Source organism: Lynx canadensis, chromosome D4, assembly GCF_007474595.2.
Source record: "Lynx canadensis isolate LIC74 chromosome D4, mLynCan4.pri.v2, whole genome shotgun sequence".
NCBI classification, from domain to species: Eukaryota; Metazoa; Chordata; class Mammalia; order Carnivora; family Felidae; genus Lynx; species Lynx canadensis.
The window spans coordinates 70,775,292-70,800,972 of record NC_044315.2 but is presented as its reverse complement, the minus strand read 5'-3'; the positions used below and the strand labels follow the sequence as shown (position 1 = coordinate 70,800,972).

General features: G+C 40.2%; 1 protein-coding gene across 1 annotated transcript; it reads left to right on the top strand.

Moving 5' to 3' along the window:
* The first annotated feature begins 557 nt into the window (after positions 1-557).
* Positions 558-23,679, top strand: TXNDC8 (thioredoxin domain containing 8). The gene is made up of 5 exons (XM_030294423.1): positions 558-581; positions 3,381-3,485; positions 8,695-8,754; positions 11,562-11,627; positions 23,617-23,679. Exons 1-5 carry the CDS (start codon positions 558-560, stop codon positions 23,677-23,679), a joined length of 318 nt encoding a protein of 105 aa, XP_030150283.1.
* The last annotated feature ends 2,002 nt before the right edge of the window (positions 23,680-25,681 follow it).

Here is a 25,681-nt window from a genome sequence, read left to right as displayed (position 1 = left end):
CCAAATTATCTGGTTCTTCACAGAAAAAAGTTTGCCAACCTGTGATCCAGTCCATAAAAGTGACATTTCATTACCTCCTAAAATTAGAGCAAAACAACAAAGTTTAAGGAATCCATGACTCATAACACCTAATATGTAGAAAACTTATAGGATGAAGGCTTTAGTCTTTTTTTTCTACTGCAAGATAATCCCTTCAAAATCCTAAATGAAATAACCTTCATCTACTTAATACTAGCTTGCTTCTTTCTCATTTGGTGGTTGCAAGGAATGGAGAAGGAAGAGAGGGGTCATGGAAATAGATTGTAGAAGATCAAAAGTAGACGCATTATTGAGTCTGCATACAACCAGTTGGCTGGCTCTTGGCTGACCATATGTTGACCTAAAAGTCAAATTAGCTTCAAGTCTGCCCAAGTTCTAGGTTCTGAGACAGTCACGTTTAATGATGTCATAGAGAAGTTACCCTTCTATTCCAGCTAGGATCCTTTAATTAATAAGAGACTGCTGCGGTGAGCCAGCTGAACCAAAAGGAAGGTTTCGTAAGCAATTCCCAGTAAATCATGGTTCAGATTATCAAAGACATGGCAAGTATTTATTTTGGCTTCATTGATATTTCAAAAGAAACCACCTTGAGAACAGACTTGATAAACTCTAAGAATGATTTCCCCTAATCGTATTCTTTCACTGCTCCGTAGCAAGGGGAGATTTTTTTATGTCTCTCCTTTCTGTGCTCGAGGGATGGCACTATCTGGAGTGTAGCCAAGGGATAAATTGATCAGAAGGGTTTTGTCCCTCTCTGATTCTCACTTCCTGCTCTGACTCTAGCTGGATCCAGACCAACTCCTAACACATCCCATCCTGTGCCTGATCCCACTGATTCCACCTTTGTTGTACCTGGAACATTCTATGAAAGTAAAAGTCCACATATTTCTCTTATTCTAAGAGAGAGCAGAAACCTCAGACCTGCCTAGGGATTAGGGTAGGAAAATGACAGCCAATAGTATCAGCAATCCTTTAGGTGGTGTTTTATAAGATCACTTTCTATCCATTGTCCAATGTTACTGCCACAAGAACCTAAATGCATATATAGGCCAGGGAGAGTTGTTTATTTACAAAGAAGAAAATTGCCTTTAAGAGTGGTGATGGTCCTACTCCGTTTAGGAGTGAAGTGGGCGTTAGAACCCAGACATTCTGACGTCAGGCCCTGTTACGCGAGGACCTGAACCTGGAGGGAAGAGGGAAGGCATAGGGCCTGGGCTTGCCATCCGTCAACACCCTCAGACTTAGACTTTTGACATTTTCCCCAAATGCAGCTATATATAAGGTCACGAAAATGAGGCTGGCCAGATTGAAAGAAGGCATCGCTGTGTAGTTTGCTATGAGAAAATGTTGTAAAATAGCACACATTGGCCGATGCCTTTGGTACTTCTTTTTTTGATTTTCTGGGAATCTCACAGAATAACCCAGGGTCTCACTAGCCCCCTGAGAAGCCCTCTCCCATCTCCTCCTTGGAGACCTCTCCTGAGGGCCTGTTGTCTCCTTCATGTCTGTATTTAAATGTCACCTTCTATTCCAGGCGGACCATGGCCACCCAAACTACAACCCTAATCCAGCTCATTTCCTTCTTTCCTGCTTTATCTTTCTCCTCTTTTATCAGCAACGATCACTAACACACTACATATTTTACTTCTTGATTTTACCACGGCTTCCCCCTCTAAACATAAGCTCCACGAAGGCAGGGAAAAGTTTGTCTGGTTTTTTGTCCACAGCTGTATACTAGCAGTGTATCCATTACTTGGCACAGCATGGGTCTCGATAGGTACATGTCAAGTCGATATGTACCCTATGGGGGTATTCCCTTCAGAGAACTTAGCCAAGTCAAATTCATAGATCTGGCGAGGCCAGTTTACATCCTAGCAACTACTCAGACGTGAGGGTGTTGAGGGCTTGTGAGGATGGCATCTACTGCATGATTTCAGAAGCAAGTGAGAAATTGCGGCTTGGCATGGCTCTCTGAGGAGTTAAGTACCCCCTCCCCTAGAGGAATATGGGTAAAGGAAGAAAGTGTATCTTCCTTAAGTCATCCGTTTCACCTGCTTGAAACTAAATCAAATGGCAACGTAATTGTTAAGATTCTCTTACTGCAGAATGGTGTGCCATCTGTATGCAATTAACCCCATCCCTAATTCCAGTGATAGGCACTGCTTGACTTGATCTAATTAGTGATCCCATCTTAATGATTGGTCGAGGGGATGAGCCCATGATGGAATTAGGGCCAGTGAGAGGGCAAGGGAGCCCCACAACTAGAAAGAACTCAGGAGATGATTTTGTGTAGGTTTGTGTAGTGGTGAGGGAAATGGACTCTGGAATTAGGCTGCCTAGGTTAGCAATCCCAACTACACCATTTGCCAACTGGTTGACTGAGAGAAAGTAATAAACTTTCGTTTTTTCATCTGTAAAATGGAGATAATACCCACTCAATAGGGTGGTTGTAAAGATTAAGGGAGAGAACACCAGGCACAGAGTAAATTAGTTACTATCATTGTAATTCCAATGAGAAAAGGAAAAATAAATCTTGAGCAGAACACTATATATTAGCAAGTCATTCATCAACTAAACACCCCATGAGCACATACTGTAATGTGCCCAGTCAGAGGCCATGGAGGTTCAGGAGTGAATCAGGATTGAATTCTGTAGGGATTTGTTGGGGGAGAGAAGCCATGCATGAAATAACGTGTGGACAGTCAGTGTTCGTAAAGCAAGGAAGTTCAGATAAAATGATCTGAGGTTCCAGGAAAGGAAACATTTACTTAGGTGATCTGGACAGCTGATGGGAAATTCGCTTAAGACATTCAACAAGAAGCATGTCAAATCCTTAAATATACGGTTTTTGACAACAGCTTTGGTAATGATTTCCCTTCAAAACAAAAGCAAAACAAGAAATGATTCAAGGTGTTAGATTACTTCCTCTCCTTTTAAATTTTACCACTACTGCATGTTTAGGCCCTTATTTAAAAAAATCAAATCTAGATGTCCAGCTTGAACAACCATCCACCACTATCCTCCACGCTTTATCTCTCATTGGCCAATATCACTTTCTCCCAGAGGCAGCCAACCATTACCAACCACCATTTGGTAAATACACTCCTAATCACTTTTTGCAGATTTACTCCCACCTATGTATACTTGCAAAGATCAATATATGTGACCTCAGGGACATTTAGGAAAGGTGTGTCCCCTTGAGAACGATAGGGTGGGGTACCTCGCTAAGGTTTTCAGGAACTGAAGTTCTTCATTTCAATAAATGAGGAACATTTATTCTCTGCAAGGCTTTTTGAGATTTAGTGATTATGCATATTTTTTCTTTTATGTTCTGGTCTCAGGATGAATTTAGCAGATTTTTGAAAGCTGCTGGATGCAAACTTGTGGTGGTTGAATTTTCAGCAAAATGGTGTGGTCCTTGCAAAAGGATTTATCCTCTTGTTCATGTAAGTATCATCTATGTATATTTCACAATTTTAGAAGGAATTTTAAATCCCCTAATAATTTTTTCAGTAAATCTTAAAAGTTTACATTTATGACCCATATGGAATCACTTCTCGAAGCATCCTGATTATCCTGAAGCTAATATACCAATCTCTATTTAGATCATAGTACACACACCAGAAGATTAATACAACTTGTCTATGGATAATTCTGCAAGGAAAATCTAGATGTACAAAAGAGTACAGTTGTACAAATGAATGGATTATTCGTAATAATGGCATTTTACCAAAGTTCCAGGGTTCATAACTTCCAAATATTGGAATAGATTATAGAAAAACATGATACTTATTTTTAACTATAATATGAAAGGATAAACTTCCCCCATCCTTCAACCCTATTATCAAAACTTATGTCTTATATGTTCCTTTCATGTCTGATCTACTTTATAAAATGTTTTAGTAAAATATTCTTAGTTGTAATCATATATTTATATTCAGGTCTATTTTCCATGTACACATTCATTCATGTTTTTTGTAGGGTCTGTAAATTAACATTTTAATGTCTATACAATGTTTCATCTAGTTAATTTCCTTGTTGCCCCATTTAAAAGTTTTAACTTTTATTTACTTTTGGTTTCACATGCCACAGAAAGAACTTGGCATTTTCATTTCTCCTCATCATGCAGAAGTTTCACTTATGGTCAGTTTTGGGAAAACTATTTCTTCAAATTTAAAGAAGTTTTGATTTCTCTACACAACTGAAAACACTCTGGTTTATTTTCAGCAAAGTTTCTACCATTTCAGCTTGAACTCTTAAATCCACCTGAATTCATTCTAATCACAGTCTTTTGACATTTAATTAAAAATAAACCTATATTCAGGGGCACCTGGGTGGCTCAGTCAGTTAAGCATCGACTCTTGGTTTCGGCTCAGCGCATGATCTCATGGTTCATGAGTTCAAGCCCCACATTGGGCTCTGCACTGACGTGCAGAGTCTGCTTGACATTTTCTCTCTCTGCCCCTTCCCCACTCTCTCTCTCTCTCTCTCTCTCTCTCTCTCTCTCTCTTAAAAATAAATAAATAAATAAACTTTAAAAAATAAAATAAAATAAACCTATATTCAAATAGAGAAATTGATTACATGATACCTCAACATCCATTTTCTACCTAAAATTCTTGGAATATCCAGAAGAAGCATTTTATTATTTCACAGTCCCCTTTATCCTGATACTCAAAACTTAAAGAAAGCCTTCAATGTTCAGCTTCCAGAGTATAAATATACTCACATGCCACAAAGTCAAAGCTGATCAAATTCCGACAGCCAACATGGGGCATTTTCGGAAAGTGCAATGAAATCTAAGGCTTTGTAACTTCCCTGTCATACCTTTGCCATAAGGGCATTAACAGCTGTGCCACTGTTCTGTCCAGGCTCCTGCAGCTCTTCCTACATCATTTCTACCTTCATAGTTATAGCTATCCCTTTGGAGATAAACCTCCCCAAATGATGTGCCATCTGTTTCCTGTTGGAATCCAGACTAATGCAAATATAGTTTTAAAATAAATTTTGGCATGTCCATACTGAAATACTATCCAGATGTTAAAAAGAATCAAGTAGACCCATATGGAATGGTGGCATCATCTCCAAGACAACATAGCATTAAGTAAAAAGAGTGCAGTGTGGAAAAATTTATATAGTATGGTCTCATGTATGTCAAATAGACACATATATGTATGTGCATATATATAAACCCACATATATGTAGAGAAAAGGGGAACAGAAGGATGCATATCAGAGAACGGTTTTTTTTTTTTCAGTGAAAGGGTGTTAAATTTGGATTGCTTTATTTTTCTTATGATGTTTGAACTTTTGCATGATAATGTAGTCATTTACCATGTGTGTAATTTTTTCAAACTGGTGCGTATAATAGGCATGGAGAAAAGACTTCCCTTCTTCTAGGTCACTTTATTAGTCAAAGATCAAAGCAGGCAACAGAAACCAAATTAAACAGAAAAGAATTTTTTTTGATGTTTATTTATTTTTGAGAGAGAGAGCATGGGGGCGGCGGTGAGAGGGCAGAGAGAGAATCCCAAGCGGGCTCTGTGCTGTCAGCACAGAGCCCAACATGGGGCTCAAACCCGTGAACCATGAGATCATGACCTGAGCCAAGATCAAGAGTCAGACACTTAACCGACTGAGCCACCCAGGAGTCCCTAAACAGAAAAGAATGTTAATACAAGGAATAAATTGCTTATAAAATTATTGAAAGATTCGATGAATAGGAATGACTCAGAACACCATAGACCCACTTTTGGGGATCCTAAGTTCGCCACAATCAGAAGTGAGTATAGATGGGAGGCCACCGCTGGAGGAAAAAACAAACTGGCAACAGAGCAGCAGTTGGGAATCAGAACCAGGATCAGGAGGCTACTGTGGCCACAGGTGCCTCTGGACGTCCAGAAAGCTGATGTCCGGGCACCAGATCCTGAGTTTGGCTTCTGCTGCTGCTTCCAGCACAACCACTCCCAATACCCACAGTCTTGCTTTCCAAAGACAAGAAGACAAAGAAAACAAGGAGAAAGTAGCTGCTTTCTCACTTCTGACTTCCGAGTCTCTCCTACATTTATCTTGTTGATAAGAGCAATTTGCATCCAGAACTCCAGCTTCAAGGGAGTCCGAGGAATCTCTACCTCTTTTCCTTTCCAGGCTCTGCGGGAAGGTGGAATGGAAGTTAGCCAGCTAAACTTCTGTAAAGGAAAGACAGTCAATCTTTTCAGGTTTGCAGGCCATATGGTCTCTGTAATAACCACTCAGCTTTGCTGTTGTAGTGTAGAAGCATCCAATGGCAAGGCACAAATGAACAGGCAAACTGTATTCCAATAAAATTTACAAGGCCATGTGGAGACCTGGATTTCTTCTACCACATGCAGTTAAGAGGATCACCAGACCTAGAACCCTGATAAGAGCATTTCTGGGAAAGGAGAGGTTATAAATTTCTTTAGAAATTACATGATGTGATCATGAGAAGGCAAGTGGTCTGTGGGGCTAACTTACAGTGTATGTAGCAGAAGTGGAGACAAAGGAGCTTTGAAAAGAAAGTTGAGGCCAAATCAAGAAAGATCTTGTGTTATAACTTAATGAGTTGTTGTAGATAGTCAAAACAGAAGTTCTTAAAAGGGTTTTGCCATGGTCAAATAGCGATTTTAGAGAATATTTTTAGCAGTGCTGTATAAGAATGGTTTAGAAAGACCGAAAGCGGGTAACCCAAAGTGATGACAATCTCAGTGACAGGCAGTGGTTTTGGAGAAAGAAGAAAAGATCCAATTTAGGAGATACTTTAGAGTTGAGACCAATAGAACAGGTGACCAAATGGTAGAAGACTACATACGAGAAAGAACAGAGCAGAAGGAAGAGTTGTTGAGGGCAGAGAAGAGGTCCTAGGTGGATGGAGTGAGATAATAAGGAAAGACAATGTCCATAGGGGAACCCCGACCTAGCAAAGACCCATATCTATGCCATGACTTCTGGGTGCTACTTGATGCAAAATGACAGCTGCCATATTCCCTATTTCCTGATAGACTTGCAAGGCTCTGAAACCTTCATAAGTAGAATTAGATGTCCACATAGTTCAAACCTATTCCCATGACCCCTGTTGGGGAGCATCCATATATCTTCAAACTCGAAAAGTGCAAGACAATTGCCCTAGAGTTTGTGGGTGACACCATTTTCCTGCCAGGCATTGAGCCACTGCTGACCAAAATCAGCTTTTTTATCTAAAAAAATACTCTGAAATCCCCAAGGCTTTTGTGTCTGTTATCTAAGAGTTTTTCTCCGTTTTCACAATCTTGATGGGCCACTGAAGAAAGAGCTCCCACTTCAGTCACAATCCATGAACAAACAACTGGAGAGAATCTGCCTGCAGTAGACCTCAGCACATATCCACCTAATCCATGTCATGCTGCTTCCTGCTTCTCAGTGGGAGCAGCTCCCAGTGACAGCTGCATTTCTTCCTGTCTCCACTGTCTCTGGACACCCCATATGATCAGAGAGAGGTCCCGTCAGAGAGAGGTCCCATCAGAAATAGGTCACTGGAAATGCTTGAGATACGGTGTTAAAGCAAACAAACCAAGATGCTATTAAGTGCCCTTAAAGTATGAACACAGTTGTCTGAAAGAAAAAAAAAAAAAAAAAACAACCCAAGAGCTGATATTTACAGGCTGCTGCTGCTGCATCTACTACCCCCAGACCCATTACCAACACCTTTGTCACCACTGCTGCCAGAGATGCTTTCAGAACAAAACAGAAGCAGAAGAGAGTTGTTTCTTCCCTCTTCACACCTTCTGTTTTCCTCCAGATGCATCCCATTGGCAAAACCTACATAGAAGACTGCTGGCAAAGGATCCTGGGAAGTACAGTTTCAGTACATAGTAGAGCATGGAAGATGTCAATAAAAGCACAAAGCAATTAGGCCAAGGGTCGACACACATCTTTTTGTATCATCTCAGTCATAAGAGCCTCCCAAAAAGCCTGGCAAGAGGTGAAGGTCAAAGCAGAGTTTGGGTATCTGGTTCAGGGATCTGTAATTTTTTTTTTTTTGTAATTTTTAATTTCTTTTTTTGAGAGAGAGAAAGAGCATGAGTAGGGGAGGGGCAGAGAGAGAGAGAGAGAGAGAGAGAGAATTCCAAGCAGGCTCTGCACTGTCACTGTAGAGCCTGATGTGGGGCTCCAATCCACCAACTGGGAGATCATGCCCTGAGCTGAAATCAAGAGTCAGATGCTTAACTGACTGAGGCGCCAAGGCGCCCCTCAGGGACCTGTATTTTGAAGACCACTGAAAGCAGCCTTCCACCTCTTGCCACCCCAGGAAAAAGCTACTATCCGTCCCTTCACCCTGCAGGGTACATCTGGACACACCACATACATGTCATCATTTCTTCACTTTGTGCCCTTTCCTAACTTTGAAACTCTGATCTTCAGTTTGGTTCTTCAGACTCTGGTTCTGCCTCTGATCTTTGCTTGACCTGTATCATCCCATATTTGACTTTGGTGCTTCCAGTTCTAGCCTGTAGTGAAATGCCAGAGTGATGCTTAGCTCTCACGAACAACCTTTTTGCTCATTGTTTGTTTTTTGCCAAAAGACAACTGTGTAATCCTAGTATGTAATTTAGTATTAACGCTAAGCTAATAGGGAATTTTTATTCTTTTAATTTGAAGGCAATGTCTCTGCAATACCAAAATGTAATGTTTGCTAATGTGGATGTGGATGATTCTAAGGTAAGAATCTTAAGTCCTTCTGTGGGGATACATAAAATCCAAATGCTGCATCGTTGATAGCACCTCAGTGATTATATAATCAATTTTAAGTTGAGGACAATTTCATGATGTTTTCATGATAAATGGTAGTAAACTTCCTCGTAATGTTCTTGTGTTTTGTATCAATTTTAAAAACAAAACCCAGCAAGTATGTGACTCTCCCACTGCTCCCTCCCCTCCCTTACTATGGCAGACTCCACTCCTCAATCCCAACATTTTTCTCCATTTACCCTGCTCAGCAGAATTGGCTCTACACAGACAATACCAGTTGGGTGGTGTTGGGCTCAAGGTGAAAAGTGTTTTTCACCCTTGTAGTAGATTATTAATCAAAGTCTGAAACCCAGCTCAATGCATTTATATCTTGCTTTCCTCTTGCTATGGTTATGGTTTTTGTGGGTTTTTTAAAACATCACAAGGAATTCCAAGAAATCCTTCCCTCCTGTCCCTCCCTAGAGCCTCCTTTCCTCTCCTTCCCCCAAAATAATCAACCTCATGCCCTTAGTCAAAATGTGCTTCATTAATGGGGTGTCTGGGTGGCTCAGTCGGTGAAGCATCCAGTTCTTAAAGTTGGCTCAGGTCATGATCTCACAGACATGGGATTAAACCCCAGGTTGGGCTCCATGCCAAGCACGGGGCCTGCTTGGGATTCTCTCTCCCTCTCTGTTGGCCCCTCCCCCACTCATTCTCTCTCTCATTTAAAAAATATATTTTTTTAAATGTGCCTCATTAATATATACAAGGTACCCCAAAAATTATTCTTCCTAACATTTGCTCATTTACAACTAGGAAAAAACAGTAACAAGTGATCTTTGCACATATTGGATTGAATTTGAGCTTTAGAATAACAAAAAAAATCTGTTATTTACCCACTCTTTTCTTTAATAGTTTTGTGACCTCTTATCAGTTAACTCTACAAACTTCAGTTTTTTTCACTGTAAAACAGGGCAAATAATACTTCACGGAATATAAAATGAGATAAAATACATAAAATATATGACATAGCATCCAGAACATACTAGAAGTTCCATTTTGCCCATTTCTTTCAAGCTTTATCAAAGTGCAACAGATTTTAAGTGCCCTTTAAACTGAATCATATACTATGCATTCAGAACACATCTAGGATCATTATCTCTTTGTCCTTTTTTTATATTAACAGAGTTGTGCAACCATCACTACAATTAATTTTAGAACATTTTCACCACTTCAAAAAAAAAAAAAGCAAACACTTTTGGAGTTCTCCTGGTTACCCCCAGTTCCTTCTGTCCCAACTCTGGGCAACCGTAATTCTACGTTCTGTCTATAGAGTTGCTTATTCTGAGCATTTCATGCAAATTGAATCATCAAATAGGTGGTCATTTGTGACTAACTTCTTTCATTTAGCATAAGTTTCCAAGGTTCCTCCATGTATCAATACTTCATTCCTTCTCATTGCTGAATAATATTCCATTGTATGGATATACCACCTTTTATTTATTTAGCCATTCAACTGTTGATGGACATTTGGGTTGTTTCCACCTTTTGACTTTTAGGAGTAATACTGGTATAAGCATTTATGTATGTATTTTCATTTCTCTTGGTATGTATCTAGGGATGAAATTGTTGAGTTTCCTAAAGCAGTTGCACCATACATTTCCACCAGCAATGTGTCATGAGGCCTCTGATTTCCCCACATCCTCACAAAAACATGTTATTGTCTGCCTTTTTGATGATAACTCTTTCCCTTTTAAGGAGAAACAAAATACACAATTTTTTTAACAGTAATTTATTTATTATCATTGCTGTGATCATGAAAATTATAATTTAGTGTGTGTGTGTGTGTGTGTGTGTGTGTGTGTGTTACAGGCAGCAGGGGAGAGATTCACCCCATAAAATGATAGGTATATTAGAGAGAAAAGTCCAATTCTGTTGATCCTGTGGGTGGCTAATTTTCCTTGGACTCTAAACAAGATAAAAACGGGTATTTAAGAGCAGATTGTAATGGATTAAAATAATTGGAATTCTGATATATTTGCTTTTTTTTTGTTCATCTTTCACAAAGATGGGCAGTGAAGTGGGGAGTAGGGCTTACAAGAAAGAGACCTGTAAACCTTACTTAAAATGTAAGACCAGTATATCACCCCATGTCTCAAGTGTGCATTATAAGGATACCTTTACTCTTCCTTATTTTTGCAATATGCTGTCTCCATATTGGGTTCTACTGAGGTTCCTCTGTAATCTTTCACAATTTCTTTTATTTTTTTTTAATTTTTTTTAATGTTTACTTATTTTTGAGAGAGAGAATGAGAGACAGAGCACGAGGGGGGAAGGGGCAGAAGGAGAGGGGAAACACATAAGCCAAAGCAGGCTCCAGGCTCTGAGCTGTCAGCACAGAGCCGGACGTGGGACTTGAACCCACAAACCCTGAGATCATGACTTGAGCCAAAGTCAGACACTTAACCGACTGAGCCACCCAGGCACCCCTCACAATTTCTTTTAAATAGAGCTCGTTTCATCCTTCAGCATCTGTTCTATTTTGGCATCCATCTCCCAGCCCTCTCCTAGGGCTCTGGGATGAGAAGCCTCAGGAATGTGAGGAGCAGCCATTTTCTATTGTAACATTCCTGGAGGCTTTGAAGACATGTTAGAAAAAGGCTTGGCAGGAGAATCAATAAAGTGTTAACTGTCCCTGGGTTTTCAGACGTGCCTCCTGAGAAGTCACCAAGTTCTGGGCTCTGTATAGAGAGAGGATACCAAAATTGTGACCTCATGCCATTTCTTTCCTTTCCCAGGAGTTGGCCCAAACTTATCACATCAGATCAGTACCCACATTTCAGATGTTCAAGCAAACCCAGAAGGTATGTTTCCATGGTAACTGGCAGAGTTGAATTATAGAATCATCAGAATCTTTTTAAAAGGCCTGGGGTATCCTGGGTGGATGAAACAACTGCATTTATTTTTAATATTTAGCAACGTGATGCTTCGTTTCTGAACTTTTCATATTGGCAAGGCATACAAAAAAATGCATGAATTATAAAAAAATCTCCCCATTCAGACCATCTGAGGTTTCCAAATCCGTAAGAAATATCCACTACTATCCCTGTAATATCCCTTTTGATGGGGCAGACCCATCAAAAAAGAATCTTACAGAAAAGGACACGATGAAATTCTCACACAAATGTATACGGATTGTTAGCAACACTTGGGAAAATGTTAATCAAAAACAATCCTGAGTCCGTGTAGCTAGTGGTTGAGCGTGCAGGCTCTCGTTGCAGGTTTCTGTGGTTCAGATATCCATTCTATCACTACCTAGCGTTTTCCTTAAGAACCTCTTTGGATCTTAGGTTCCTTATCTGTAAAAACAAAGATCCTAAGTTTTTCCTCTCACAGGGTGTTGTGAAAAGAAATGAATTTACGTGACTCAAGTTCGTAGACCCATCCTGATGTGCGTCAGTGCTCGCACGTTAGGGTAGTTGTTATCACAAAGATGTTAATGAAGTAAAATGTCTAAAATGCTTCGTGGGTGATTAAACTAGTAATTCCACATATGGCTGGGAACACTGACAAGTGTACGTACCTTATGAAAGGTGACTTTGCAACACGCTTAAGAGGAACAAACTGTATATTCCCGTTCACATAATCATCCCATTTGGGGGAACTTTTGCTACAGAAATACCAGCAGGAGAAATAAGCAGCTAAGTACATAGTAATGGTAGCATTACTTCTAATAAAATACGAAAGTAAACTACATGTCTTTTCTCGTGGAACTGCTCAGTGATTTGATTTGTGATACATCTACTTGAAATAGTATGCAATTTAAAGCATTAGGAAGAACATATGTAAAGCAAAAACATTCATGCTTAAACCTTGTGAAGATTGTGTCTACTATATAAAGAATGAAAGTAGCTGATACGCTAAGTGTAGGATTTGATTCTCAGCTTCTATTTGTGCGTATTTACCATAATAGAATTGGCGCGATAGATTTAAATAATTTTTCAAAAAGAATTAACACTACCTACCACTCCTCTTGAGTGTTTACTTGAAAGTGAAGCTACTGAGCACATGCACCTCAGCTCCCCTCCCCACCACCGCACATCAAATTGTTTTTGTGTCATTTTTTGTTATCCTCTCCTTCTCTTCCATCTCGGAAATGAGAAAGCATCCTCCTTTTGAAATGGATTTCATCCATTGTACCTTGATCGAATTCCCTCCCTTGTGCCCCAGGCCTCTATCCATCAGTTTTCTCTTTTCAAACCTGGTGTTGGGACAGTCCCTTTTGCCACCGTCAGCCATTCTTCAGTCTCTATCAGCAGTTCTTTGATTTTCTTCCAGGGAACCATTCCCTTGCCCATCCTTGGTCCATGTGCTTCCTTAGGGCTCCATCTCCATGGCTAGACCTGTGAGTGAACTTCGTCCCCATCAGGAATGGGCCCTTGACTCCAGTCAAGCCAATCTAAACCCAACCAGAGCTAATCCTAGGATGTGGCTTAAGCAGCTAGGTAAAAGCCTTCTCTTTCGATTTCATTGGATTTGTTTGAACTTGGGAAGATATGAAGCTGAAGGTACTACAGCTAGCTGTATGAAGCTGAAGGTTCTACAGAGAGAACCTGAAAATGAAGCCACCATACAATGAAAAGCAGAGTCAAACCAGGAAATACCAATGGCACTGATTGAACCCTGAGTCTATCCATGCCTGAAGCCTGAACTACTCCCATAGATTCCATGAGTTACGTAGACCTGGGGTTGTTTTTTCTGTTACTTGCAACCAAAAACTTCTAAGGACAAAATTAATGTTCTTTCAGACTTCTCTCCTTTGTTTCATGATCTAATTCTTGAAGAAGTAGAATATACTTCCTGCTTTCAATTCGAAGTTTCCACTTATTCCTTCATCTGCTGTTTTAAATGTCTCCAAGGCTCTTTCAGCACCTAATTCAAATAGCCATTTCTCAATCCTTGTATTCCTTGGTTATACAAAAGCACCATAACTAATCAGCTTCTAATTCTGGAAATTTCCTTGTCTTTTGGCTTCCATCCCTGATGTTTCCCCAAGCTCTCCTTTGGCTCCTTTGGCTCCTGCTGTCCCAAAATATAAGTGTTTCCTAAGGTTCTTTTTCCCATTCTACCTCTTCTCCTTTAGTAATTTCATCCTTACCTATAGTTCCAGCTGTAATGACCTTTGACATGAACAAGTACAATAGCCCCTCTCACCTCCAAGTTCACACCATAGCTCTGTTCTCTTTTCCAAATAGAGCTTGGCATAGTTCTATGTATGTCATTCCCTTATTTAAATTTAGATACCCCTTCCCCTCTGTTGTCTGCAGAATCAAGACTAAACCCTCCTAATCAAGTCTTCCATTTAAATTTCTCCATAATTTTGGCCCAGTCTACCTTTCCAAGCCCATTTATGTTTGACCCAGACCTTAATGTCATGTATTTGTGTCCTACTATCTCCAGTACCTAGAAGAGTTCATGTCAGTGTCTAGAAGAATCCACCCTAGGTGGAAAATATTCATTTTGTGTTTGATTCATGAGTGAGTAAGCAAGTGAATGAATAAATGAAGGCTGATGTCTTTGCCCTACATCCCTGTCTGCTCTGCCTCCCCTTCTGATTCTGTCCTCATGTCAGTCTGACTCAGGGAGAGTTTCTCTCCAGCTCAGAACAGCTGTCTGGTTTCATCTCTCCTGCTGATGATAGCGCTTAAGATCTGCTGCCATTCAACAGTTTGTTCTATGTTTTATGAAATAAAACTTTGGGGTCTCAATTGACTTTGTGTCTAGGCTCTTGAGCAAATCCATAGCTATGCTTTTGAGAAAAGGCTTGGCCTTGCTTAGTCTCAGTTCTGTATGTAGGTGGAAGAACTCACAGTTGGGGGTAGGGTGACCTCTTATATTCAATTATTTCTTAACTGGTTTCTACAGGGTATGGATCCCTTTTGAATTGATGGAACAAAATGCCTGTATTTTAGGCATCGTGAAGGATCTTGATTTTAAATTTTATGCCACTTAGTTAATGGAGAATAAAATTAACTGAATCAATGACACAATGCATTAAGCTGATCCACCTCCCTATTTTCTAACTCCAAAGTCAGGTAGCCAGCCTCTGATTATAAAATGAATACCCCTGTCCCAAAATATTTTCTTGAGAATTGAGTGTCTCATTGAATATTACTGACTTAGCATCCTGGTTATGAAGTTATTTCAAAAAACAAAAACAAAACCTTGAGATCATTTATGTCATAATATACAAGTAAGTCTACTTCTGAGCTTTGCATGTATCTCCAGAAAGATTCATACTTGAATAAATTTAAAAATCATTTGTAAACCTGCAGAAAATACTTACAATGCTGGCTTCCATTTAACAAAGAATATCAATCTTCTGTGCAAAAGACAACAGCAAAAAAATGGGGGCAGGAGATCCTAAAGAGACAGTATTGCAAATCTTTTTACCTCTTTCCCTCAGTCCCCAGCATTTGGCATCTGAGCATACATCTAGGGCTTCTGCAGGGTCCCCACTTCTACTATTGTATCCAGAGCTGCAGTCAAAACCTGAGACCTCTGAAATCACCCCCAGGTTCTACCTTGCAATGGTCTGCACAGGAAAAATCAATGGAACCAGAGAAAATTGGGCATGGCCATGTGATAGGACCCATCTATGTGAATTTCCCTCCTCAGTAGAATTGACTAGGAATGACATTCATTGTTCTCCTGGGGGTAGAAAAAAAAAACTAAATTCACTTCTTTGAGACCACTTCCTTCCATCTCTCTTTCATCTGGGACAGCACACCTGAAAATTAACTTATGGAAGCAGTTAAGTACTATTTATCTAGTATTAAAAAAACAACAACAACTTTGAGTCCAGTTTCTATTAAGGGATGTTATAAGAAATGTACTCACATTTCTGGTAAAACACCTGGCAAAGAACCACTGTCCATTATGCCTTTTAAAATGTACATTGTGTAAAAAGCCTTGTGATTATTTCCTCATAGACAGAGTTTGGAGAATATTTGCCTCCCTTGATCTACTCCCTTGCATTAGATCAGAAGGCTTAAGGAATCCCTTGGGTTTCTCTTTTTCTATTGCTGCCAATAATCTCAGGATTACTTCCTTGACTCAAATACAATAGCCTCCCTTATCTGTAGTTGCCTGGAATTCCCTAATTGCCATCTCCATACTGAATCGTGCTTTAATGGTTTTGTTATTTTATCTTGCCCTTGATTCTATCTCATTTCAAATATTTTCAAAATACATAGACTATAAACAAATAAAACTTTAAAAAACTAATACAGATAAAGCTATGTAACTATGACCCAGGGTTGCAGTCAATGGGCATTCTGTGATGCTGGAAGTTTTTATGCAGATTTGGATGGTCATCTAGCAGGGTTGTACCATAAACAGCAGCTGTAATTATTTTACAGTATTAGGGTAAAGGACAGCAAAAGCAAATTCCAGGTAATAAATAAAGTGGGATTGTTCCTTCCTGCTGTAATCCTTAGTGTTTTCACCTGGGACATCACATCCTGTTCCAGTAAGATTAACTGTGGTTAAGAAAAAAAGAATCTGTGGTGGCTCTCAGATGGGACATCCAAAACTTTGGCTGATTTTTTTAACCAGAATATTACACTGTATTCTGTTCTAAGTAAAAAAAAAAAGTACACATATACACATAAGCTGCAATGTGAATATGATATTAGTTATTCATTGAGCCTCTGAAGCCCATCAGTAGATCCCCCAGGTTTATAACATTGCTTCCAGACCAAAGTTGACATATGTCAATGGAACAAAAGAAAAGAAGAGTAACAAAGATTTAGCAACTCTTGGCCAACAGCTTAAATTTATCCAACATCGAAATTGGTTCCATCTTTCATTCTTTGATATGAGAGTAAATGGCTTCTCAAAACACTTTAATCCAAGAACAATGGGATACGGATGCATGGATGCTAATAAGTGAGTTATTTACAAATGAATAATTCAGCTCATAGGCTCACATCTAGTGGGAGGAACTCCTGCTCCTTTGCTTGTGAACAGCAGGGCTCCTGCTGAGGTTATAGAAGTCATTTCCAACAGACACCCTCCTTGAGGTAGGTACAGACATGAAAAGAATCTCCAATGGGCAGCACCGTGGTATGCTTGAAGGAGGACAGGATTGGAATCTTCAAGGGCCAGGCAAGGACAATACATGAGAAAATAGGAAGTAAGGAGGATGGTGGTCCTTGGAGAATCACCCTCCCAAATGCTCACTGTTCAAATTCATAAAAAACAATACTTGAACCAAGCCCAAAAGAGTGTCTGTGAATAGTTTTTGTCATCTCTGGAATCAGACAGCTGTGGGTTGAATCCCAGGTCTGCTTCTAATTCGTGGATGACCTTGGTTATGTGCCTTCACCACCTTGAGCTCAGTTTCCTTCTCTGTGAAATAGGGACTATATCATGTGTCTTTGAACTGTCGTCATGAAAATTTGTGATGATATATAAAGCACTTTAGCGCTGGACTTGGTACATGCTATAAAATACGGCTATTGCTAGAGCCCCATAATCTGTGCACCAATCTTCCTGAAAATTTACGACGAAATAGAAATTTGGAAACACTGGTTAGGAGAGACCTCTAAAACTCTTTGAATAACTACAGTGACCAGTTAAGCTAAGTCATCTTAACATTGGAGAGTTACCTACCCAGGGATATTCAACCTGTTAAGGACTGTGTTAGGTAGACACAGAGGGGTTCCACCTCAGGGGAAATTTAAAAAAAAAAAAACAAAAACAAAACTCTCACATGGTGTTCAGGGCTCTGAAGGGTACAGATCCAAAAAAGAAGTTACTCAGCCCCATAAAGCAGCTGATACATAGGCACAGATTAATAGACTGGAAGGGGCAAGAACTAAATGAGATGGAGGGGGAGAGAGAGAGAGATGGGCAGCAAACATTTATCACCATTTAACACTAATGCTAAGGATAGTGCTCTAGGTGTTAGCAACTGAAAGACAGTAATTACTTATATACCTCTTTTCTCCAGGGCAGGGATTAGGGTGAGGCAAGTGAGGCAGGAAATTGCAAGTATAGGGTGGAATCCTGTCTTTATTTGAATTTTTGATATTTTGTTCATTATGGATTTTTAAAATATTTATTAAAATATTAATTATCTTGGGCGCCTGGGTGGCTCAGTCGGTTAAGTGTCTGACTTCAGCTCAGGTCATGATCTCACAGTCCGTGAGTTCGAGCCCCGCGTCGGGCTCTGTGCTGACAGCTCAGAGCCTGGAGCCTGATTCAGATTCTGTGTCTCCCTCTTTCTCTGTCCCTCCCCTGCTCATGCTCTGTCTCTCTCTGTCTCAAAAATAAATTTAAAAAAAACCATTAAAATATTAATTATCTTGATTACTGAGTTCTCAGAGCCCCTTAAATTTTACAACATTGTCCTAGCCCTGTCCTCTAAATTTTAAATCCTTGAAATATAGGAATATTTCATTCAGTGATTGGCCACAAGGACTCGCAAGACCCAGTAATAGGTTCTACTTATAGCTGAGATTTATTACAACAAAAAATACAAAGCAGAAGCATTGGTAGAGTCCAAAAGGGTCCAGCACAGGCTTCTGATGTTCTTCCTTGGCTAGGAACACATAGGTGTGCTCTGTCTCTGTCTCTGTCTCTCTCTCTTTCTAGCAATGAACTTCAAGGACACATGTGGTTTGTCTCCATCTAGGTATGCTCTTTTGAGTCTCAGGGTCTGAGGACTTTATGTGGGGACTGGTCACACGGACATTTCTTGCTAGGCAGTCATTGCTACACAACCAGCTATGACAATGGAGACTAGGACCCCAATAGTAAAACCAGGTGCACAACATCAATATTGATGTTTATGCAATGCAAGCCAGTGGGCTTGGTCCATCACTCCAGGTATATATAACAAAATCATCAATCACTAATACAAAGAACAGTTTGGTGGGGGAAGGGACACATTCCCTGAGGGGTTGGTGAAGAATCAATCATGGTTGCCTTGGAGACAAGCAAGAAATAAGGAACCAGATCTGTTGTGTTAACGCTTCTCACAGTCACGTGGAAAATCAAGATATTACCTTTATTGTAAGTAGCAGTGGCGCTAAATTGTGCTAAATACACAACATGGTGTTGACTCATATCAACAAACTTCCTACTATTTCCTTGAAGCCTAGATTTTGAGATGACTGCCTAGGGGAGAATCTTGGGCTGCAGAGGAGAAACTCACCCACCTAAGTGAAGGAGATACTGCTGCTTTTCACAACTCTCAAGCTCCAAAAGTGAGAACACAGGGTGGTAGCCTTCCAGACCTACTTTAGGCCTGCTTCAGATGTGCTTTCCAGAAAAAGAAGAACAGTGCAAGGAAAACAGACCTGTCCCTTGGGCAGAACACCCCCAAAAAGGGAGGGGATAATCATGAACTCATTCCTTTGTCTAGGCTCAACTGATAAGCTCACCTCAACTTGGGGAAAAGTCAGTGAAGGAATTTCCCAATATTGGACAGTTGAGTAGATTTTCCAATGGAAACATGCCAAGTATAGGTCATTAGGTCATTGAAGGCAATGGCTCCAAAACCATTATTATCCTCATGAAGAAATTTTCATTCTATACTTTGAGTAATGGGCCGAATGGCATCTCCTCTGGCCAGACCAAAATCACTTTTCCTTATTCTCAGTGTGGCTTTACGATAAATTCCCACAACATTAGACTCATGCTCCTTCCCCACTTCAACAGAAAACCACATTGTACTCAGTAATGAACTCTCAAACAGCTTCATGTGTCCGTCCAACACCTTCAATTGATGGCAAAGTATGGCCCCAGGGTCAAGTCTGACCCTCCATGAGTTTTCATAGATAAAGTTTTACTGGTACACAGACATGTCCATTTGTTTAAATACTTACTGTCTTTAGCTGCTATCACACTACTATAGCAGATTTGAGTAGTTTCAACACACACCATCTGGCCTGCCAAGCCTAAAATAGGTATTATTGGGCCCTTTACAAAAACATTTGTCAACCCCCTAACACAGAAGAAGAAAAGCACTTTAGTCATTATTTATGCCACTAGTGCTTTAAGAAACAGATATGTAGCCAGAGTTTCTAAATCAGCTATAAGAAAATGAAAGTAAGTTCGTACTTTACCGAAATCTCACTAGTGGAACAAGTTGAGAAGAAGGCGAGTGTACATTTGAAAAAATTAGATAATAGATTACTTTCATACGCTTTTTTCTTGAATCCAAATGCATATAAATTCAAGCTGTTCAAAACAGTCTATTTACAAGAGGCCCTGCCTTCTTAGTTTGATTTTGCCACACTCCAAAAACCACAGTTGAGCTACTTGCATTTGCAAGGCATGCCCCGCAACCTGTTGTGAAAGTCCCGGGAGGGGGAAGTGTGCAAACACCTGCATTGTGATGCAGATGGTTCTGGGGGAAGGAATGGGTCTGGTTGAATCAGAGAGCCAGACCAAGATGGGATCAAAAAGTAATTAAGACTGTCTAGCTCTCAGTAGGTGGAGGCACTCACTGTTAAACGTTCTCTTGTTAGATATATTCTTCCTATCTCATTAATAAGATATAATGCCTTAGCAAACCCTTTGTTAAGAAAAGGAACATCACACAGCTTATAAAATTGGATTGTACAAACATCTCTAGAGCCATCTGCCAAAAAGTGTCTTGTGTAGGTTGGTTGTTTGGGCTTTTTTGTTTGTGTTGTTATTGTTGCTGTTGCTTTGAGGGTTTTGTTGTTGTTTTTAACTCAGTAAAGATGTCTGGAAAATTGCTGAGCTTTCATTCAGCTGCTCCAAAGCTAACTTCAGTATTCTTAATTGCCTATCAACTGGCCAGAGTGTTTCATTGTAATTAGTCTATGTATGCATCATTAGACTCCTTAATGGATACTCTCAGAAGTCCATTTGTTAGGAAGGGATCCCTGTCTCTGGACACTTTGTATTTTCTCACTAACAGTAATATACTTTTTGTAAGTGATTGAATGTCTTTGGCATTAAAAAAAACACAGCAAAAAACCCTGCCTCTGTTTAGACCTGGGTGATGGGTAAATGCGGGGATGGGGAATCACTTTATTGTTCTCTTTTTGTGTGTGTTTGAAAATGAGGGGTGCCTGGCTGGCTCAGTTGGTGGAACTGCGACTTTTGACCTTGGGGTTATGAGCTCTAGCCCCACATTGGGTGTCATTATTACTTAAAAATAAAATCTTTATTTAAAAATTTCAAAATGAAAGATGTTTTTAAGGGACTAGTGGACATAGGTGGTTGTGTAATGCAGGGATAGCCACCCCATATCCCTTTGGGCTCTGCCAACTGGAGCTCATCATTTCCATTAGTGGTCATTACAGATGGCAACGGTGCATGTAAACTGAAGACATTGAGAAGAGAGAATGAAACGTTGCTTCCTAATGCTTCAGGCCTTTGAAGCAAACATTCAGTTGAAAATGAGAAAACATTCTGGGCAAAAATTGTATGCTAGTGTCCTTGCATATAGAGCTCTTCAAAAGAAAGCTATTATATAATAAGCTCTATCACTAAGCCACTCCTCATTCATTAACTACATTTATGAAGCTCCTATATGCAAAGCCCCATGCTAGACAGACACATAGTATTTGCCTTTGGCAAACTGGACAAAGAATAAAACAGATAACACCTAGTCTCTGAAATTTAACACTCCCTAGAGTCTTGGGTCTGTCCTTCAGTGATCACAAATCAGCTTAGTTCAACTCTCTTCAGGCCTAAAACCATTAACAGAAGACCTACTCTGTATAAGGTTCCTAGCTAAATACTAAAAATATAGAGGAAAAAAATAAGGCAGAGGCCCCATCCTTGGTCAATGGCAGTAGACATAACATCAACTCCTGAGCAGTGGAATTCATAGGTTCTGTGAGATCACAAAGACTTGTGGAGTTAAATCTTGAAGAATGGTTAAGACTAACGGGTGAGAAATGGGAAGAAGCAAGAATTACAGAATAGCATGGGAATATGTCAGGATTTTTTTGATACTAATACAATAGTATAAAATTATCACTAGAATATGAGCTCCAGGGGGTGATTTTTGTCTGGTATGTTCACAATGTTTGGCTCATAGTAGATGCTTATTATATTTGTTAAATTAAATAAATAAATGAATCCAACTGTGAAGTGTTGCTAAAGGTCAGAGCTTAAGGTGGAGAATAACAGTGAGGTAGACAAGACAAAATCAAGGAACCCCTGTAAGGACCTTGGATTTTATGGTGGTGGAGAAACACTGAAGAATTTTACAAAGAAGGAGAGCATGACTGGTTTGTGTTTTCGGGCTTCAAGGGGGAGGAGGGAACTAAGGGGCACAAGACTGGAGACAGACAAGTTATAAGCTCTTATTAAAGTCCAAGGGAAAGTTGATGAAGTAAAATCCATGAAATTCGGTGGCAAATTTAATATCCCCTAAAGCCACCAGAATGGCTAACATGGAAAGGAACTGGCAATAAACACCAAGTGTGGTCAAGCATATGGAACACCCAGAACATTCATCCTCTGCTGGTGGAATATAAATTGATAAAATTTATATTTTATTGGAAATAAATATACTGGAAAACTGTTGGCCAAGTCTGGTCATTGAAGTGGCCAAGCTCTGCCTGTGTTCTTGCCAGGAGTTGTTGTGTTGATACCTGCTCTGGTCTCAGAGGATTTTGAAACTCCCTTCATGTCTATAGCCACCATCCAGCTGCTGTCTGACTCTTAGAAAAGAGACACTTTCGCAGATCCTTTCTGACGCCTTCCTCCCCTGGCAGCCAATGCCAAGAGAACTATTTATAGAGGAAATGGGTACAAACCAGGCAACCCAGATAAATCGTGAAATTCTGCACCCACACTTAGGTGACTCTATTCTCAAGACTCAAAAGAGCAATTTGCTGTTATGGAAATGGATTCATGAGCAAGCCGGTAAGTGAAATGGGATTAAGATGGAGTCACAAGTCTGGGGTTTACTTTCAAGAAATAGAATAAACCATGATACCCCCAGGCAGCACCCAGATAGAGTGATGCTGCCTGGAGAAGCAGAATCATTAGAAGCAGATATAGTTTCTTCTCTGCAATACACTGAGCATTGAAATTGTTCTAGAATTTTCCAACCCCTGCCCCAAAGGCCTAACACCATTTCTGGCTGCTGAAACCTCCCTTACTGGAAACTCAAATCTTCAGCCAATCCCAGCCTCAGTTTACCCACACTCTGCCTTCTCTACAACTACTTCATGTAATTGGTACTAAAGTGATAATGCATGGTAAGAGTCTTAAACTTCTGTATTTCACCAAATATAAGATGCCCATTGACAGATGCCCCATTAGATACTACTAAAAAGTGTTCCAAACAAAATATACCATCCACTATGAAATACACCCTGAGTCAGAGATGTGACAATTTGAAAAGAAAATGTGCTTCTTAGTGCCAATTAATTATAATACTATTACCTGCGGCAAAGTTCAGGGAATGGGAAATCACATGTCATTTGATTTCAGAAAATCATGTTTATGAATTAACAAGTTCTCAAGACCAATGCAAAAAGGCTCTGAGAGGTTTCAATGATTGAGTTTTCTCATTTCTAACATATTCTATGTTTGAGATATCAGTTTAGAAGAATATTATGGAGAATTATATAAACCTGGCAAAATATTAGCATAAACAATTTTGAAAAGGTGCCAAATAATTGAAACATCATGAATGTAATGGGTTTGTTGTGTGTTTATATTTTAAGTATTTTTCAGACAATGGAAATGAGGATAACTTAACAAACAAAAACAAAAACCCCTCCAAGCTTTAACATCTTTGTGATATTTGGACCAATAAATATCTCACCTTTGTGTATTTGTGAACAGATTTTTGAATTTTGTGGAGCTGATGCTCAAAAATTGGAAGCAAAGATTCAAGAATTAATGTAAGCCGATCTCCAAGACAAAATACATTTGCAACATTTTAAAAGGCCACAGCAAATGCGTTTGTGTTTTTTATTTGCAGCAAATATTGGAATGTTCGATCGGTCCCCCTTCTAATGTTTTACAGGTTGAACTCCACTTTCCTGCAATCTCATTCCACAATTGCTTGAAGCTCTTGCAGTATCAGAGAATGTATCACTCCCATTCTCTAACTTAGCTTTCCACTTACTTGAGCACATTTCTTAGGTGATGTTTTTATGACCTTCACGACAGAGGCCCTGCACAGCTAAGTCATACCATGCCATTAAGAAGGTTTTCCAGAGATCTCTGAAGATGGAACTCTTCACAGTGGTCAAGAAACAAATAAATACCGTATTGCCCTGGTGTACTCCAAATAGGTAGAAGCCATTCTTTTTCTTTTTCTTTTAGTGTAATGTTTATATATTTTAGAGAGAGCGTGAGCGGGGGAGGGGCAGAGAGAGGGAAACACAGAATCTGAAGCAGGCTCCAGGGTCCGAGCTGTCAGCACAGAGCCAGTCGCAGGGCTCAAACTCACAGCTGTGAGATCATGACCTGAGCCGAAGTTGGACGCTCAACCAACTGAGCCACCCAGGAGCCCTAAGTAGAGGCCAATTCTAATTGAGCCATCATTTGTGGTACAAAATTCTTCTCTGATGCATCCATTTAAATTAGAACGGTGTCATTTTTCTCTTCCCCACTGCCTTTCTAAAATTCTTCTATAAATTAAAAAAAAAATCCACATATACATACACAAAAGCCAGAAAGTCTTTTTACTACCTGCGATGTTTTGTTGTTAACTGAGATAGCTCTGATGTTTAGGACCCAGAGAAGACAGTTCTTCTCACACTGACTACTTGGGGTTGCCATCGGGTGAACGCTGGGGATCTGAAGTAAAGTCGAGCCAGCTTTCCCTAGCTGTTAATGACTGAGATTTTGACAAAATCCTAGAATTCTTTGGAATGTAGAGTAGAGGACACCAAGAGCCGCTAGCTTAAGAGAAAAGGGACACCTTTTAATCATTCAGTAAATACTTATTGAGCACCTACTCTGTGCCCAGCACTGCTACGGGTATCTAGAATAACACTTGATTCATAGAATCCAAAGGTAGAAATATAGCCAGCTTCGCATGCAGTCAGCAACATGAACGGGATAGAGATGGGGAGCCCAGGGTATTTCTGTGTACTTCTGTCCTCTGCTTTTCGGTTTTCGTCTGAATCATCTGTCCATTGCTGTAGCTAGTTCTTCTTCATTGTTCAGTCTTCATTCTGAAATGTAGCTTCCCAGTAAAATGGTGACTGAGATCTTAAGATGAGGAGAAGTGTTACTAAAATTGCAGGCCTCAAAGTCAAACAGACTCAGACCTCACAATTACAAGAGAATTTTGGTTCCAAAAAAGTTTTTGCCCCCTTTTTTTTTTCATAAAAATATCAAGTATTGTTAGTGATACTTTGCTTCTTTCTAGCCCAAACCCCCACCGCCGGGGGGTGAGGACAGACGGAACCTTCATGGGGTGAGGCAGCCATGCACTCTGTTCGTGGGGTTCAGCTGTTTGTCTCCCTGGAGCCCAAGTCAAGCCTGGCTTTTCTCTTTTCCACAAGCCTGCTCTCACCACAGGAACAAGGATGGAAGGTTCTAGGGCCCCTAATCTTTAAATCTTTGGGACCAGATGTGCTAAGTGCATCAGGCAGGACAGAAGAAGAGGGGCACCTCCCTGCACCAAAGCAAGAGCCCAGGGGTCCTGAAGCTGTCACTCATGCCCTGTCCCCAGACATGCCATTCTACCGTGCCCAGGTGAACTCTGGGTAGGGCTCCGACGGAGGCTAGGCCAGATGAGGTGTGAGAACTGTAGCCTGGAGTTAGCCAGCTCTAGAGGGCCAGGCTGCTGGAAGGGCAAAGAATATGGGCTAGGAAGCTGTTGGCCAGGCTGAGGCCCCTGGGGCCAGACCAGCACTGGCACTAGTATGAGTGAGTGAATACGCCTATCAAC

Coding starts and splice junctions, on each gene's coding strand:
- TXNDC8 (XM_030294423.1), top strand. CDS start 558: ATGGTTCAGATTATCAAAGACATG. Junction 582..3,380: donor TTCAGATTATCAAAGACATG/GCAAGTATTTAT, acceptor TTCTGGTCTCAG/GATGAATTTAGCAGATTTTT. Junction 8,755..11,561: donor TGGATGTGGATGATTCTAAG/GTAAGAATCTTA, acceptor TTCCTTTCCCAG/GAGTTGGCCCAAACTTATCA.